The sequence below is a fragment of the Amphiprion ocellaris genome, chromosome 20 (assembly GCF_022539595.1).
Source record: "Amphiprion ocellaris isolate individual 3 ecotype Okinawa chromosome 20, ASM2253959v1, whole genome shotgun sequence".
In the NCBI taxonomy this organism is placed as follows: Eukaryota; Metazoa; Chordata; class Actinopteri; family Pomacentridae; genus Amphiprion; species Amphiprion ocellaris.
Genome location: NC_072785.1, coordinates 23,274,205 through 23,289,123, shown reverse-complemented (window position 1 = coordinate 23,289,123; position 14,919 = coordinate 23,274,205). Strand labels below are relative to the sequence as shown.

At 40.3% G+C, this 14,919-nt stretch overlaps 1 protein-coding gene across 1 annotated transcript in view; it reads left to right on the top strand.

Moving 5' to 3' along the window:
- The window catches only part of setd3 (SET domain containing 3, actin histidine methyltransferase), a 30,394-nt gene extending 15,766 nt beyond the window's left edge, over positions 1 to 14,628 (top strand). The window contains exons 8-13 of the mRNA XM_023262790.3: positions 1,651 to 1,765; positions 2,773 to 2,847; positions 4,632 to 4,798; positions 7,522 to 7,607; positions 9,559 to 9,719; positions 10,037 to 14,628. Coding sequence (XP_023118558.1) covers positions 1,651 to 1,765; positions 2,773 to 2,847; positions 4,632 to 4,798; positions 7,522 to 7,607; positions 9,559 to 9,719; positions 10,037 to 10,525 — 1,093 coding nt within the window. The 3' untranslated portion in view covers positions 10,526 to 14,628. The remainder of the gene's footprint in view (positions 1 to 1,650; positions 1,766 to 2,772; positions 2,848 to 4,631; positions 4,799 to 7,521; positions 7,608 to 9,558; positions 9,720 to 10,036) is intronic.
- Positions 14,629 to 14,919: the final 291 nt, after the last annotated feature.

The window sequence follows — 14,919 nt, the reverse complement described above, 5'->3', positions numbered from 1 at the left end:
AGATTTAATAACATGCAGCTAGCAGAAACATTAGTCCTCTGCTCACATTCACTGCTCTCTTATGACAGCAGATGAAATCTAGTCATGATATTGGATTGTCTGTATCAAACCTCTGAGCTCCAAGTAGAGTATGGCCACTTTTTGCCCCCATCACATTTTTACTGTCACTTTTCTCTTGAGGTGTTTTACTTTATACAGCCCTGACCAGAACTAGTGAGAACTCAGAAATGTTTGTCAGAAGTCATTTGTGCAGCTTATAAAAGTAATACCATAAATCTTAAAAAAAAAAGTTGAATTTCGTATCTCATACTTCAGATATTTTACCACTTACATTTAAATTTGTTTCCATATATGTCTCCTTTCTGCTCTGTGTAAACTCAACCTCCAGTTCAGCTGAAAACACTGAATTTTTATTACTGGATTGTTATTTGCAGCTTAGCCTCTCATGCCTCCACAGTCGTGGACAGAATGCAGACAGTAAAGATGCACTGAGCTGCTCTAGCTCTTCTCTGATATCTGATCAGGTCAAACACAGAGTGATGTGACAGAAAACCTCGTCTTGCTTTTTGCGTAGCTATGTTCTAGCTTAAGTGTTACTGTTGTAACTTTGGACGTAAGCTCCGTAAACTAAAGTCCGCAGTGCTCAGCCCCTCCTCAAACTGCTAACAGCCAGTAAACCCTCTGCAGAGTTTTGTGGTTGGAGCAGCTGTGGTCCATGGTATCTCCAAGTCACTAACAGATGTGATGCCACAGAGAGGTCTAGTTCAGGTCAGATCTGGTCTGGTGGCATGTGCAGGGCCAACAACATATTAGTCACATGGTTGTAGTATTTTAGCTCCACACCTGTTACTACTGATGCATAGTGGTGAAGATGATGATGATGATGTTGTGTATTGTATACAGGGAGTAGTGAGTAAGGGAATTTCAGATCGTTTACACTGCCATCCTGCTTCACCTTTGGCCCTAGTGGACTTACTACATTTACACACGCATAAACTGGGGGAATACAAACACCTGGGGTGTTTCATTTTCACTTTTAATCTCCATATAGAGGGATTCAGATAATCTAGTTGATCTGTTTCATTTGCAACCCGCCTTATTGTCCCTACATATCAGTGATTCCTTTGGTCAGTGGTTCAGTGTTACCAGAACTGATGGAATGAAAACAAAGCCCTGGTTGGAACGAATCAGAATCATATTTTAAGCCTTTTAAGAGCTAAATGACTGTGTTGAAGGAGGAGAGAAAGTTGCGTGGTGAAAAATGATTCTTTCAGACCTCCTCCTCTCTGCTTTATTGTCTCTGTCATTTTCCTCTTTTCCTCATTGGATCTGTTCACCCTCCATCTTTCGCCGTCTTTTCTCCGTCCTCATCTGATGCAAGTCGTCTCTCCACACAGCAATACCAACGTTAAAAATTACCACTAACAACAATACCAACGTTAAAAATTACCACTAACAACAATACCAACGTTAAAAATTACCACTAACAACAATACCAACGTTAAAAATGAACACTAACAACAATACCAACGTTAAAAATGAACACTAACAACAATACCAATGTTAATACTGAACTCCCTGTTGTTGCTGTTGTCCAGGATTTATCAGTCCATGTCAGTAATGAGCAGTGATTGGTTGATTGTGTGACAGGTGGGCGGTGTCCTCTGTTATGACCCGTCAGAACCAGATCCCTACTGAGGACGGCAGCCGGGTCACTCTGGCCCTCATCCCCCTCTGGGACATGTGTAACCACACAAATGGACTGGTAAAGTCTACCTCAGACACACACACATACACATACACACACACACACACACACACACACACGCACACGCACACGCACACGCACACGCACACACACACACACACACACACTGTTGTCTCAGAAAGTACTCGGACTTCCTTTCTTGTTGTACATGTTACTGTGTTGTAGATCTGATTATAAAGGATGTGTTTCCCATGTTCAGCAGCATTTCTTTCTGTATCTGGTGGCATTCTTCCTGCCCTCAGCTCTAACCCGTTTCTCTGTACCTGGATAATGCTGTCACTACTATACTTCACTGCAGGGAGGATATTTTTCAAATGATGAGCAGTGCTTGATGTTCACTAAATATACTGCTTGGAGCTCTGGCCTATAGTTCAGTTTTGGTCTCATCAGACCACAGATCTTTTCCATCATGCTCTGAGTTTTTTAACTACCAGACAGGCTGTTGTGCCTTTTTGTTACTGAGTCTCTCTCTTCTGTTCAACCCCATAAAGGACGAACTCATGACTGCTGCTGAGATCTTTCCCATCTCAGCAGAAGACTTCTGAAAGATGGTGAGAGTGACTTTTTGCTCATTGGTCACTACTACTGGCTAAGGGTTACTCAGTTTGGACTGAAATCTCTGAGAAAGCTGGTAGTTCCAAACCTCCTCCATTTCACAGTCATTGAGGCTGATGTGTTCCTGAGAGCTATGAGAATTTTAGAAATGGTTTTATACCGTTGTCCTGAAATATGCCTTGACACAGTTTTAGGAGAAATCCTCTGACTTTGTGACTTGGTCTTTGCTCTGACATGCAGTATGGACCAGAGAAGTTTGCCAAAGATGAAATCCAGTCAAGTTCTAGAAACATTAATAGGATAATAAAAGCCAATAAAATGCAACTGACCACAGTCTGCAGCATTAAAACATGTACAACATGTGAAGGGGTCTCAGTACTTTGTAAAGTGGAAATATTCAGTAAGCGCTGGTTAGGACTGAATTGTTAAAAGAAATTGTTGACTTGCAGATCACCACCGGCTACAACCTGGAGGATGATCGCTGTGAGTGTGTGGCGCTGCAGGACTACAAGGAGAATGAACAGGTGATGAGCTGCTCTCTAAGTCTCATACTTTATGTCCATCCTGCTTCTCTTTGTGTACATGTATGTCCCTCGGGGGATGCAAGCATGAGAGATGTAAAGCAGTGGAGGCATTTCCTCCACAACACAGTCTCTAGGAACTTTTTCTGCTCTGGAATGGAAGATTAATGTTATTCTATGTGCTGTTCTGCGGTGTGTTTTATTCAATGTTATACACGCACTGTAACTTTCTATTTATAGTATCTCTATTTTTCTATTGATCCATAAATCTACCATGAAATGATGTTTAATACCATGCTCCTACTCATGTCAGATGATGCCTCATTCATTAAATTAAGACATTCTTGCCTGTATCAGAGTAATCCTGATGTCTGTCTGTACATCCATGGTAACCGAGATTAATGTAACACGACTTAATATGGTGCAAACTGGGCTAAGTGTAAAGAAATGGAGCACTGCCAGCCTCTGTTCAAGACATTTATTGATCATTACAATTCTGTAAATCTTTCTTTTTGCTGATTTTTGCTGATTTTCTACCTTAGCCTCTGTTCTCTAGATGCTGGGTGTTCTGCTGTAGATGGGAAATAGTTAAAACTGTGCTGGCTGCAGAGATAAATGTCTTCTGTGATGCTGTTTGCTATGACAAAAACCATATCCTTCAACATGTGTAGGGCTGCTAACATGATTACTAACCTGTGGATTGATGGCATTTTCTGAGCGAGGAAATGTATTCTGTAAACAGAGACATATGCTTTGGCTAGCTAACGTGTAAACCAGGGGTGTCAAACAGGCGGCGCGTGGGCCAGAACCGGCCCTCAAAGTGTAAAAATTCCAGAGAAGACATTAACTGCAGATTGTAAATTAGTACAACTATAAATTTAAAATAATTTCTAGACCATGACAAGTTGTTTGGATCATAAAGTAAAATACTAAATTGTTCGTTGTTCTTTTGTGTCTCGTTTTGCCATATTTTGTCTTGTTTCTGTTGTGTTTTGTCTTTTTTTGTCTGACTTTTATCGTTTGCCTCATGTTTTTGTCGTTTTGTTTCTCATTTTTCTCGTTTTGTGTTTCCTTTTTTCTCGCTTGTGTTTTTTATCTTATTTTTGTCACTGAGTTTTGCTTTATTTGCTGTTTTGTGTCGTTTCTGTCTCACTTGTGTTTTTTTTTGCCCCACTTGTGTTGTCCATTTTTTTGTTGCTTAGAAACTTTTTTTGTCTAATTTGGTCTCTTGTGTTGTTTTGTGTCGTTTGTCTCATTTTTTGTAATTTTGTTTCTCATTTTCGTCATTTTGTGTCTCATTTTTGTAATATTTTGTCTTGTTTTTGATGCTTTTTGTCATTTTAAAATAAAATCCTCTATGGTTCAGTTCCAGATGACTAAATGTTGTGTTCCTTTGTAGACACTTTGTAATCTGGAAGTTATAATGTGGAAATGATAAACTGAGGCTGAATGTCAAAATTGAATTATTTTTCTTCAGAAATTTAAGGTTGTTTATAATGTTTTGTAAAAAGACAATTCCTTAAATATGAACATTTTCAGAATGTACTTTTTTTGCACTAAAACAAAGGAAACATTAGGAGTTGTGGTTATTTATAGGTTATTATGCTGTGGTTTTACTGGGCTGAATGTGGAACCTGAACTAAAATGAGTTTGACACCCCTGGTATAAACTGCAACCATGTGTAATTTAAAGGTTAAATGCTGAGATTAATTGGATTGTACCATCAAGGCAGGTGTTGGATGGTTTGCTGGTGAAACTGATTGTCTTATGGTTTATTTTCCCTGCAGATCTATATCTTCTATGGCACGAGATCCAATGCTGAGTTTGTCATCCACAACGGCTTCTTCTTCCAGGATAATGCCCACGACCGAGTTAAGATCAAGCTGGGTGTCAGTAAGAGCGAACGCCTCTACGCCATGAAAGCCGAAGTGCTGGCACGAGCTGGCATCCCAGCGTACGTTCGACCCCTGCCTTTCATTATTTTTATCTACACAGATAGTGCATGCTCTGTTCAGCTACGCCCCAAGAGTTCATATGAAGTCTTTAATGTGGGTTAAGGAGAGCTTCAGGCTTCCGATTAACTCCATGTACCTTTCATATGGCTGTGCGGGTCTTTTGTCTTCCAACAGTAGATATTTCAACCAATTAGACCCCCCTTTGGCATAATTGAAGACATAACATAAATGTTGCAGCAGGTCTCTTTTTTCCCCCTCCCACCCCACCAAGTATCAATTTACCATCCGCCCCAACACTTTCATCACCAAGAAGCTTAATCATTTTATCATTAGCCCCTTAATTTTATGCAACATTCTCTGTGCGGCATTTTTAATCAGACGGCTTTAATCTCTTATTGATGACAGTCTAAATCTCAACAGTGGAAATTAAGTGAAACAATCCCCGTTGTTGCCGGGGCGCTCTATTAAACTGACAGATATGCGCGTAGATCATTTTCAAAGGAAAGAGCAGCAGCTTCTGCGTCAGGCCTCGCTGACATGTGGGGCGGCTGCTATCAGACTCTTTTTACCACATGCAAATCACTCTGTACTGATACTGTAAGTGGAAATAATATGTAAACACACAGTGGAACGGTTAGTACGAACAGTGAATTTTCCTGAGCTGGATGATCTGTTGCTGTGGAGCGCTGGTCACAGGGATAATCTGATAGAAAGAGGAGGGAGGCAGCTGTAATAATGGCGACCCTGTGCTGCTGATCACATCGATCACTTTGTTGAAACAGGAAAATATCCCATACTTTCTGTCTCATATGAACATTATTGTTCAGAGACACATAAAAGTCAAGAATTTGATGTTATTGGATTTATTCATGTGTAAAATCTCAAAATTGTACATGTATTGTTTCATAATATCCAGACTGGAATAAATAGGTCCTCTGAGTTCAGTACGCCATAGAAAACTACGTAGTTAACCACCCAGTCTAATGTAGACCCTTTAAAGCTGATCTCTGTGTATAGGAATTACGTATTTGGAAGTATATTCCATGTAAATAATCACTCACTGCCTTAAAATGGCTTTGATTTACCCTTACTCTGTTGCGTCCTTCAGAATGCGTACCTTTAGGAAGTTCCCGTCTCTCTCTCTATCCTCTCCTGTGCTACTCAGTGCACCTTGAGCACACCAGCTCCCCTATGACTCTGCTCAAACACTCTGTACTACACTGTTGTGATATTGTTGAATTACTATAGTCAGTCAGCGTTTCAAATTCCACTTTTGCAAACTGACAGAAATGGTCCCTTCTAGTGAACACAAATCACCAAATGGACCTTCAGTTAATTCATCCGTCCATCAGGGTCATGGGGGGATGGAGTCTATCCCAGCTGACTGAGGGTGAAGGTTCACCTGGACAGGTAACAGCCTATCACAAGGCTACACATAGAGACAATCACACTCACATTCACACCTACGGACAATTTAGAATCACCAGTTAACCTCAGCATGTTTCTGGACTGTGGGAGGAAGCTGGAGAACCTGGAGAAAGTCCACACATGTACAGGAGAACATGGAGACTCCATGCAGAAAGATCACAGGAAGGCCTGGATGTGAACCGGGGATCTTCTTGCCGCAAGACAGTGCTAACCACCTTCAATTCAATTCAGTTTTATTTATATAGTGCAGATTCACAACATATGTCATAGTGTCATAGTGTTTAACATAGTGAAACCCAACAATCCACAGTTGCCTTTGCCTTTCCTTAAGAGAGACGGTAGGAAAGAACAAAAACATCCCTGGTATAGGGAGGGGGAAATAAACCTCAGGCAGGATCAGGCTCAGGGAAGGTGGTCATCTGCCCCGACCGGTTGGGTGATGTAGGGGGTGAGGGGGGTGGAGGATGGCAGGATAACAGGTGATGAGGCCAGCAGCTGCAGATCAGAGATGTGACATGTTGACAAGGTAAAGAAAACTTGATGTACACATAAATGTATAAAATAATATTCTTGAAAAATAATCAGTATTCTTCTGAAGACTGATTGGCAGCTTTTTCCATGAGTCCACAGTGAATAGTACTAATGGTGCAAATAGACCTGAGTTTGTTTTAAACAAAGCAAACAAGTTAAGTGTGAATTACATACTGTAGATACGGAATATAGTCTTAACTTTTTAGCCGTGGACTAAGTTACTTACTATAATAAACAAAGCACACAAGGAGACTTCCGCTTATTGGTGGGCACTGCCAGTGCTGGTTGAGTTTGATGCTTTACTAACCTTTGTCTGCTGCCTTCACCTTGCAAAGCTAATTATTAGGACTTTGACAGTAAAATGTGTCCCAACGCTGTCTTTGAACTCTGAACCTAAGTACACAGTGTAGACCATTCACAAGCTGCACCTGGTTGTTAAATTCCATCTGTTTTATGCTGTAAACACGGCTTTATTACTGAATTTGATGTTTGTTATTGTGATCGAGGCAGAACTGTTGAAGATAAGAATCACAAACCTTGTGCGCTGCCCCCTATTCTGTCCTGAACATGAAGTTGATGTTTTCATTTTGCTCTCAGGAAACCAGCGTTTGAGTGTATTTGAAACAGATGTTGAGCTATCATTTTAAGGCTTCTGTGCAGTTTTGTGTCAGACTGTGTGTTAATTATAAACTTGCTTCATCTCGATTCGTGGAGCTGTTTTTTGACCTATTGCTGTTGGCCCATATGCTTCTTGTATTTTTAGGTCCTGTATCTTTGCTCTGCACTGTAGTGAACCTCCAATATCAGCCCAACTCCTCGCCTTCCTGAGAGTCTTCTGCATGACAGAGGGTAAGACAGACAGACAGACACACCGACATTCACACACTAACTGTGAAATACAAGCAGCTCATTCCCTGGAATCTGCGAGCTACAAACCTGGTAGATCTCTAAAACGAAGCTCAGTCCTCGGAGACGGTCGTCGAGCGACTGCTTCCTCCGCCAGCGACGGAGAGGATGTGAAGGTGGAGGAGGAAGGCCTGTCCATTCCCAGGCTGGTTAATTGATCAAGGCAGGCCACCAGATGTGTGGAAGGAGCAATCCACTGTGGGGTTTGCAATATTCATCGGCGTGCATGCAGATAGGCAGCGGTGTCATAAATCCCCCGCCACACAAGGCCACATCCTCCTCTGTCACAGGACTCATCTTCAGGAGCCCGCTTGATATATTATTCACATTTTTGCTGCATGTTAATTTTTAAAACAGCTCCAATGCCTTTGGATGTGTGTGTGTGGGTATCATCTCTGTGTGTATGCGTGTCAACGTTTCTTAACAGATGTGACATGATGGAATAGTATACACACAAAACTAGGAGCTGCAGTTCTCCTCTTTCATCTTCCATTAAGCTGTGTTCAGGTCCTCAGATCAAAGAACAGGGTGAAGGAACCAAAGATCTCCTGCAACTTCTTCAGGAATGTAAACAGAGCTCTTTAAGATAATTACACCTGAACCGTGTTGGAAGGGCAGTCTGGTTTATCAGACATTTGATAAGAATCAGATTGAGAAACACTGATCACATATTAAAGGCATAAGATAGAATTACCACATCTGAATCAGAATCATATCTGATTATTGTATCTATTTAGGTCATCAATTTTTATCAGCAATGTTGATTTTTCTATGAACATGTGCTTTAAGATTACAGTCTGGATTCTTTGTAAGGCGCACCGATTCTGACTTTGTGCGGCCAAACCAGCGGTATCCTCCATTTCAGTCATGGGAAATGGAAAGTAGTTGTCTTCCCCTAAACCAGAGGAGTCAAACTCATCTTAGTCCAGGTTCCACATTCAGACCAGTCTGATCTCCAGTGGACCGGAACAGTAAAACCACAGCATAATAACCTATAAATAACCACAACTCCAAATGTTTCCTTTGTTTTAGTGCAAAACAGTACATTCTGAAAATGTTCGCATTTATGGAATTATCTTTTTACTAAACATCATTAACAACCTGAAATTTCTGAAGAAAAAGAAATTCAATTTAGGCAATATTACACTTCAGTTTATCATTTCCACATTACAACTTCCAGATCACAGAGTGTCTACAAAGGAACACAACATTTAGTCACAGCTATCTGGATATAGCATTTTACTTTATGGTCAAAATGATAAAAAAATCAGACCAAAAAAAACCACCAAAAAACAATACAAAGTATTACAAAAACGAGACAGAACAACAAAAAATGAGACAAACGACACGATACAAAACAAAAAAGAGACGAAAAAGTTACAAAGTGACAAACAATGGACAAATGACACAAACGAGACAAAAAATGACAAAAGCGAAAAACCAAGCAACAAAAAAACAACACAAGTGAGACAAAATTACAAAAACATGAGACAAATGAGAGACAAAAAAGGCAAAAACAAAAACAGTAGACAATATTACAAAAATGAGACAAAACGACAAAATAACAATAAACAATCTAGTATTTTACTTTATGATCAAAACAACTTGTCACAGTCTAGAAATTACTTTAAATTTATAGTTTTACTAATATATAATCTTCAGTTAATGTCTTCTCTAATTTTTACACTTTACAAAGTCATCCAATGGGCCAGATTGGACCCTCTGGTGGGCCGATTTTGGCACACTGGCCACATGTTTGACACCCCTGAGCTAGAGTCAGATGTATTGCAAACCTGTTGCTTTTCAGAATCAACTTTTATTTTTCCGTTTTTAAAAAAAAAAAAAAAATTTTTACTAATGGTCCTAGAAATATTAACATCTAGCTTCATTTCAGAGGAGCTGAAGGACTACCTTCTTGGAGATCGTGTCATCAATAAGATCTTCACGCTGGGAAACAGCGAGTTCCCTGTCAGCTGGGACAACGAGATCAAGTTGTGGACTTTCCTGGAGACTCGAGCTGCTCTGCTGCTCAAGACCTACAAGACCACCTCAGAGGTCAGTCAGCTGGCGTTTAATTCACGTTAGAAGTTATCATCTGAGGTGTTTGACTCTAGAATTTAAGGGTGCTCTACACTAACAGGGTCGGTAAAGGAAAAAATGTTTATGGCCCTTAAGAATGGCCACCAGGGCAGGCATGATTAATGGATTGTTGACGCTACAGGTTTTGTAAAAAACGAGAAAAAAAAGAAAAAGAGCTTTGGGACAGTTTGAAGATCTTGCAGGCAAAATCAAATGTTTGAAGTAATGAGTTTATCCTTCCTTTAAAAACCTTAAACCCTGTTTTTCCTCTCCTCCTGCCTGCTCTCTTCCAGGAGGACCAGTCCATGCTGGAAAAACCCGATTTATCTCTTCACTCCCGCTTGGCTATTCAGCTCCGCCTGGCTGAGAAGCAGATCCTGGAGAAGGCATCAGCCAGCGGTCGGGCCAAACGTCTGCACTTCCAGAAGAAACAGGAGGAAGGTGCTCTGCTGCCGCGCTATGAGGAAAGCGATATTGCTTTGCTTGAAAACACTGATTCGGATGCAAAGCTACCTATTATCTTGCGCAAGCTGGAGGAGGTGGAGGAAGGCCAGGAGATCCCGATGGAGGAGCACAGTCCCTTCCTGAACGGGGAGAAGGCGTTATATGGGATGAGTATGGAGGCCAATGGAGAGAAAGTGCAGGAGGAGACTCAGAAAGTCAGCCAAGATGTTGATTCAGCTTTGGCCTCCATTGGAATTTCAAACCAGCACGGCCAAAGGGAAGTGGGTAACCTAAGTGCCAGTCGAACTGAAGATAATCCCAAAGAGAACAGTGAATAAATATATTCCACTTACTGCCACAACCCATGCTATTTATTTATTTTTGTGTCTCTTAAACGACTCAGAAATATAGAAGCTGAAAAAAATTGATTGAAAGTCAGAACTGTTTCGAGTGTACATTCATCCAGCGTGGCTTTTTTTAGTTGTCCGCTGCTGGACTGTCTCTTGGCCTTCTGTGCAGAAAAGGTTTTGGTTTAAATTAGCTTTTGGTTAAGTTTGAAATGTAGGAAACTGTTTGAGGCCTACTGCATGAGAAGAAAAGAAGAGGGACACCACAGAAAGAACGGGTTCCAGCAAAAAGTTAGAGAAGAAAAAAAAACAGCTAAAGTGAGTTAGATGAAAATTATTTCCACAAAGCCAAACTCTCACTTGATTGTGTGAATTAGTTGGTTTATTACTGCAGTTTGTCTCCATCTGTGTCTGGTATGTTTTGAGTTGACAATCGTATTCTGTGGTGCATCGTGGGGTGTGCTGCTGAGTAAAGACCATCACTGCCCTCTAAGAAACCATTTTAAGGTTAAAAAAGGACTGAAGGACACAAAGTTTTCTGTTTTCAGTCGATGTCAGCTGTTATCACTCTATAGGACAGGCTTAAATGGAAGATGGTTTTGCTTTCTCAATGAAAAATAATTGTGTTTTAATTCTCTTTATGAATGTACTGTGTAGTTTAAACTGCAGTGATTTTCCATGGAGGTTAGTGAAGGGATGATCGCTGCTGTTGCCCCTGATAAAGCCATAAACACCACTGAGAGGCAGAAAGGTGTGTGCTTCGTGTTGGAAACTTTCTGTTCGACTGCCTTAAAATGAGGCAACTGCATCACGACACTTTGTGTACTAAACAAGACGACAGTATCCGTGGATTTTATCCTCTGGTTGGTGTTAACTGGAGGGGTGACCCCAATAACACTCTGGGCTCTGACTGAAAACCTGACAGCCACGGCATCCTGGAGGAAATAATGTGGAACTTTGGCCATATATGTTATCACTTCCAACATTTTATCAGATGTCAGGAAGTGACAGGTTGCACGTTACTCATTATTGTCAGCTAGTTTTTGAACTTAGAAATAATGGTATAAATGGAGTACTATCTAAGATTTTACGTGGCTTTGTGGGTTTAAATGAGTTCAGTTCAGATAAATCTATATAAGCTGGTAATGAAATTATACTGTCTGTTGGGTAATATGTAACATGACATGGCTGTACAGCAGTACCAAAGATAGAGGACTTCTAGAAACATCTCCATTCCATAGGTTGCTCTGGCAGGTTTGTCTTTTATTTGAAAATTTTTTCTTCAGTTCATCTCATAGTTGCAATTCTAATTTAAAGGATTTCAAAAATGTTCATGTTAAAACAAAGATCAGCCAACAGATATGTAAAAATCTGTCAGCACTGTTCTGGAAATTCAGGCCCTGGTGGGAAAACAAAGAACAGCTTTAATGTGTTGCTGTACAGATACGATAGCATGAGCAGTAGTTTAAGCTCAAAGCAGCAGCTACAGATGTGAATAAAAGTTTACATCCACCAGTGAAGGCCGTGCCGATGACAGTCTTGAGTGTCCAGTGACTCCTACTTTAATGTTCTATGATGACTTACTCATTGTAGTGCTTGTTCCTGAGTCTACTGATGGTCCCTGTTTAAATTGGCTCAGAGGAGTCAGCAGCTGTAGTCGACTGTAATTAGAAAGTTAAACAGCCACAGCACTACCACCAGTGCTATGTGTTAGTGCTATTACACCAATGTGATTAACAGCTCGCTACGTCGCCAAAACTGATAATTCAAGTTGCTGTTTGTATATTTTTGTCATATTTCCAGAAGATCTATAATAAATCTATGAAAGAACCAAAATGCATGATTGTTTTTTTTTGTGACAGAGATTCATGTGTTTCACTGATTCCATGAGAGAAAATTAGGGATTCATTGGAAACTCAAGACTGTTGAGATACACAAGGTCTTTCCCAGTGTATGTAAACTCTGGATTATCTTCTAGAGAACCTCTGTAGACCTCTATTTAAATCACGTATCTGCTGATTCTGGTTTGGAGAAAATCAGTGCGATCAAAGAATCCAGACATAAAAACACTGCTGATTCCTTCTAGCTGAGCTCTTTTTTTAATCACTGACTGCAGTAAAGTTGGATCTAAAAGGTGAAACTGCTTTCCTGCATGACCAGTAAACATTTTCCTGATGAGTTTATGTCTCAGTCGCGGATTTCCAGACTGTTTGAATACAGAATGGTGTTCATTTAGTAAATCATGGTTGCATTTAGAAGAAGACAGACAATAAAGCAGACTGTGTTTTAGGTTGGAGCTACCATATCGCCATAAGTCATGTCCTCAGCTTGGCAACAGCCAAATTCCATACTTAAAGCTTCATAATATTTTTCATAATAATAACATTATGAATAATAATTCACAATGTTTGAAAACCAATGGGTGACTCCACCTTTGCTGTGCCAGTCTTTTCTATACAGTCTATGTTTTACATCCAGTAAATTCAGCTGTGTGAAGCCCTTAGTACTGAATAATGTAATCACTTTTAATGTAGATTTCTATAACCCAGTTTGAAATACTGGAATGAAATGTGTCACTGATGCTCACAAACTGAAGTTTCTGTAAAAGTGGTTCCAGTTGTGAACCTTTAAAGCAGTAAACTGATAGCTGAATCCTCTAATCAGACATGAAGTTAGAATTTACTCACATATGTTCTGCTAGATGGACCTCCTGCTTTCAAAAATCCATTCTTCACAATTAGCTTTGTTGTTGTCTATTTGCATTTTCACATCTGGCAAATACAAACCTGTGAAAGTAGCTTCTTACTGTAAACAGTTATCATCTGAAATAGTCATTTTATGTGCTTTGTTGACTGAAAGGGAATGAGTAAACCTGGCAGGTTTAGCATACAGTAGATGTTTTAATGTGAAGTAGAACGATCATCCAACAGATCCTTTAAGGAACAGCTCTTCAGACTGTGATTGGTCAGCCAGTGGTAGGAAGTCATTGTTGCCTGAAACAAATAATAGAAATGTCATTTTAAGACTTTAGCATTCAGATTTGTTGTCTGGATCTCGTGCTAGGATCAGTTTTGTGGCCAATTTATGATGAACTGTAGAATTCCCTTATTGATTTATGGGCATTAATTTTCTATTGATTGGTTTCTATTTTATAGTCAGAGAACCGACTAGTTGTCTCAGCAGCAGTTTGGTTTTAGAGGCAGGTACGTGTTGAAACTAGCCTAGCCTAGCCTGGTTTTAGGCTAAGAATTGGTCATCACTTCCCAGTTCCAGCTCTGTTCTCTAGGAGACATTTATATAGATTCTTTCATCTAATCCACGATAGGAGAGTGAAATTTCTCAAAAGCTACATCTTGACATATTGCAGTTCTGCTAAAAGGGGTTCTAGAGGTCGTTAACAACATGAAATATCATCTTTCAACTGTCCAGGTTTCCTGTACGTGGATGTTTGTGCTCAGACTGAGATGTCTGATGAATAACAGCACCGTATTTAACTTCCTTAGAAACAAGAATAAGTGCTGTGACTGTCAGTGAACCTGTCTTTAGCTTGGCCATTTATAAATGTACCATTTAAAATGTGAGTTGGGGTCACTCCTCGTTAACCCACAGAGTTCTGGAGAGTTCTGTGTTGCTAACGGAGACCTGCTGGTGGTGTGAAGGTGGTGAACTCATGCTGCCGTCACATTCCTCTTTCAGTGGTTAAAACCCTCGTGTCCCGCTGAAGTCGGACGCCGTCTAGCACTTTGTACCGCTCCATGTTCTTGTTCTGAATCCTGTTTCACGTGTCTTCTGTGGCTCGAGCACTTTTCCATCACAAATCTGTATTTTTATGCAACTGTTTACCTTTTACCAACCTTAATGGTGACATCCAATCTGTGTGCTGCTTTTCTAAAGACCTCTGTATCGTGTGTGTGTGTGTGTGTGTGTGTGTGTGTGTGTGTGTGTGTGTGAGCTCTAAGCTTTAACCAGACCCAACAAGTCCTGGATGGAAACGTTTTTCTCCAGCTGAACCAGACTCACTGTGCAGCTGAAGGAATCTTGTCCTGAGACTGTCAGCGTCCACCAACCACAGATTAAACTTCACTCATTTCTCAGCTCGTGTGTGACATGTTGTCCTTAAAGCCTCTATCTTTGGCAGGAGCCATCTCCTCCTCCAGAGACATGAGGTCGCATCCATCCATCCATTGTTCCTGTTGAGGGGGAAAAGGGTTTATTGGGTGTATATTCCTTTTTCTTGCCCCCTGGCCCTATGAGGAATTTATAAAAGAAACATTATCTTGAATCATTTAATTCGGGGCAATTAAAATTTGAAATACTGCATTTATAATTCATGGCTCTCTAAGATAAAACCCCTTTAATCCTTGAATATATTATTATAATGGGCA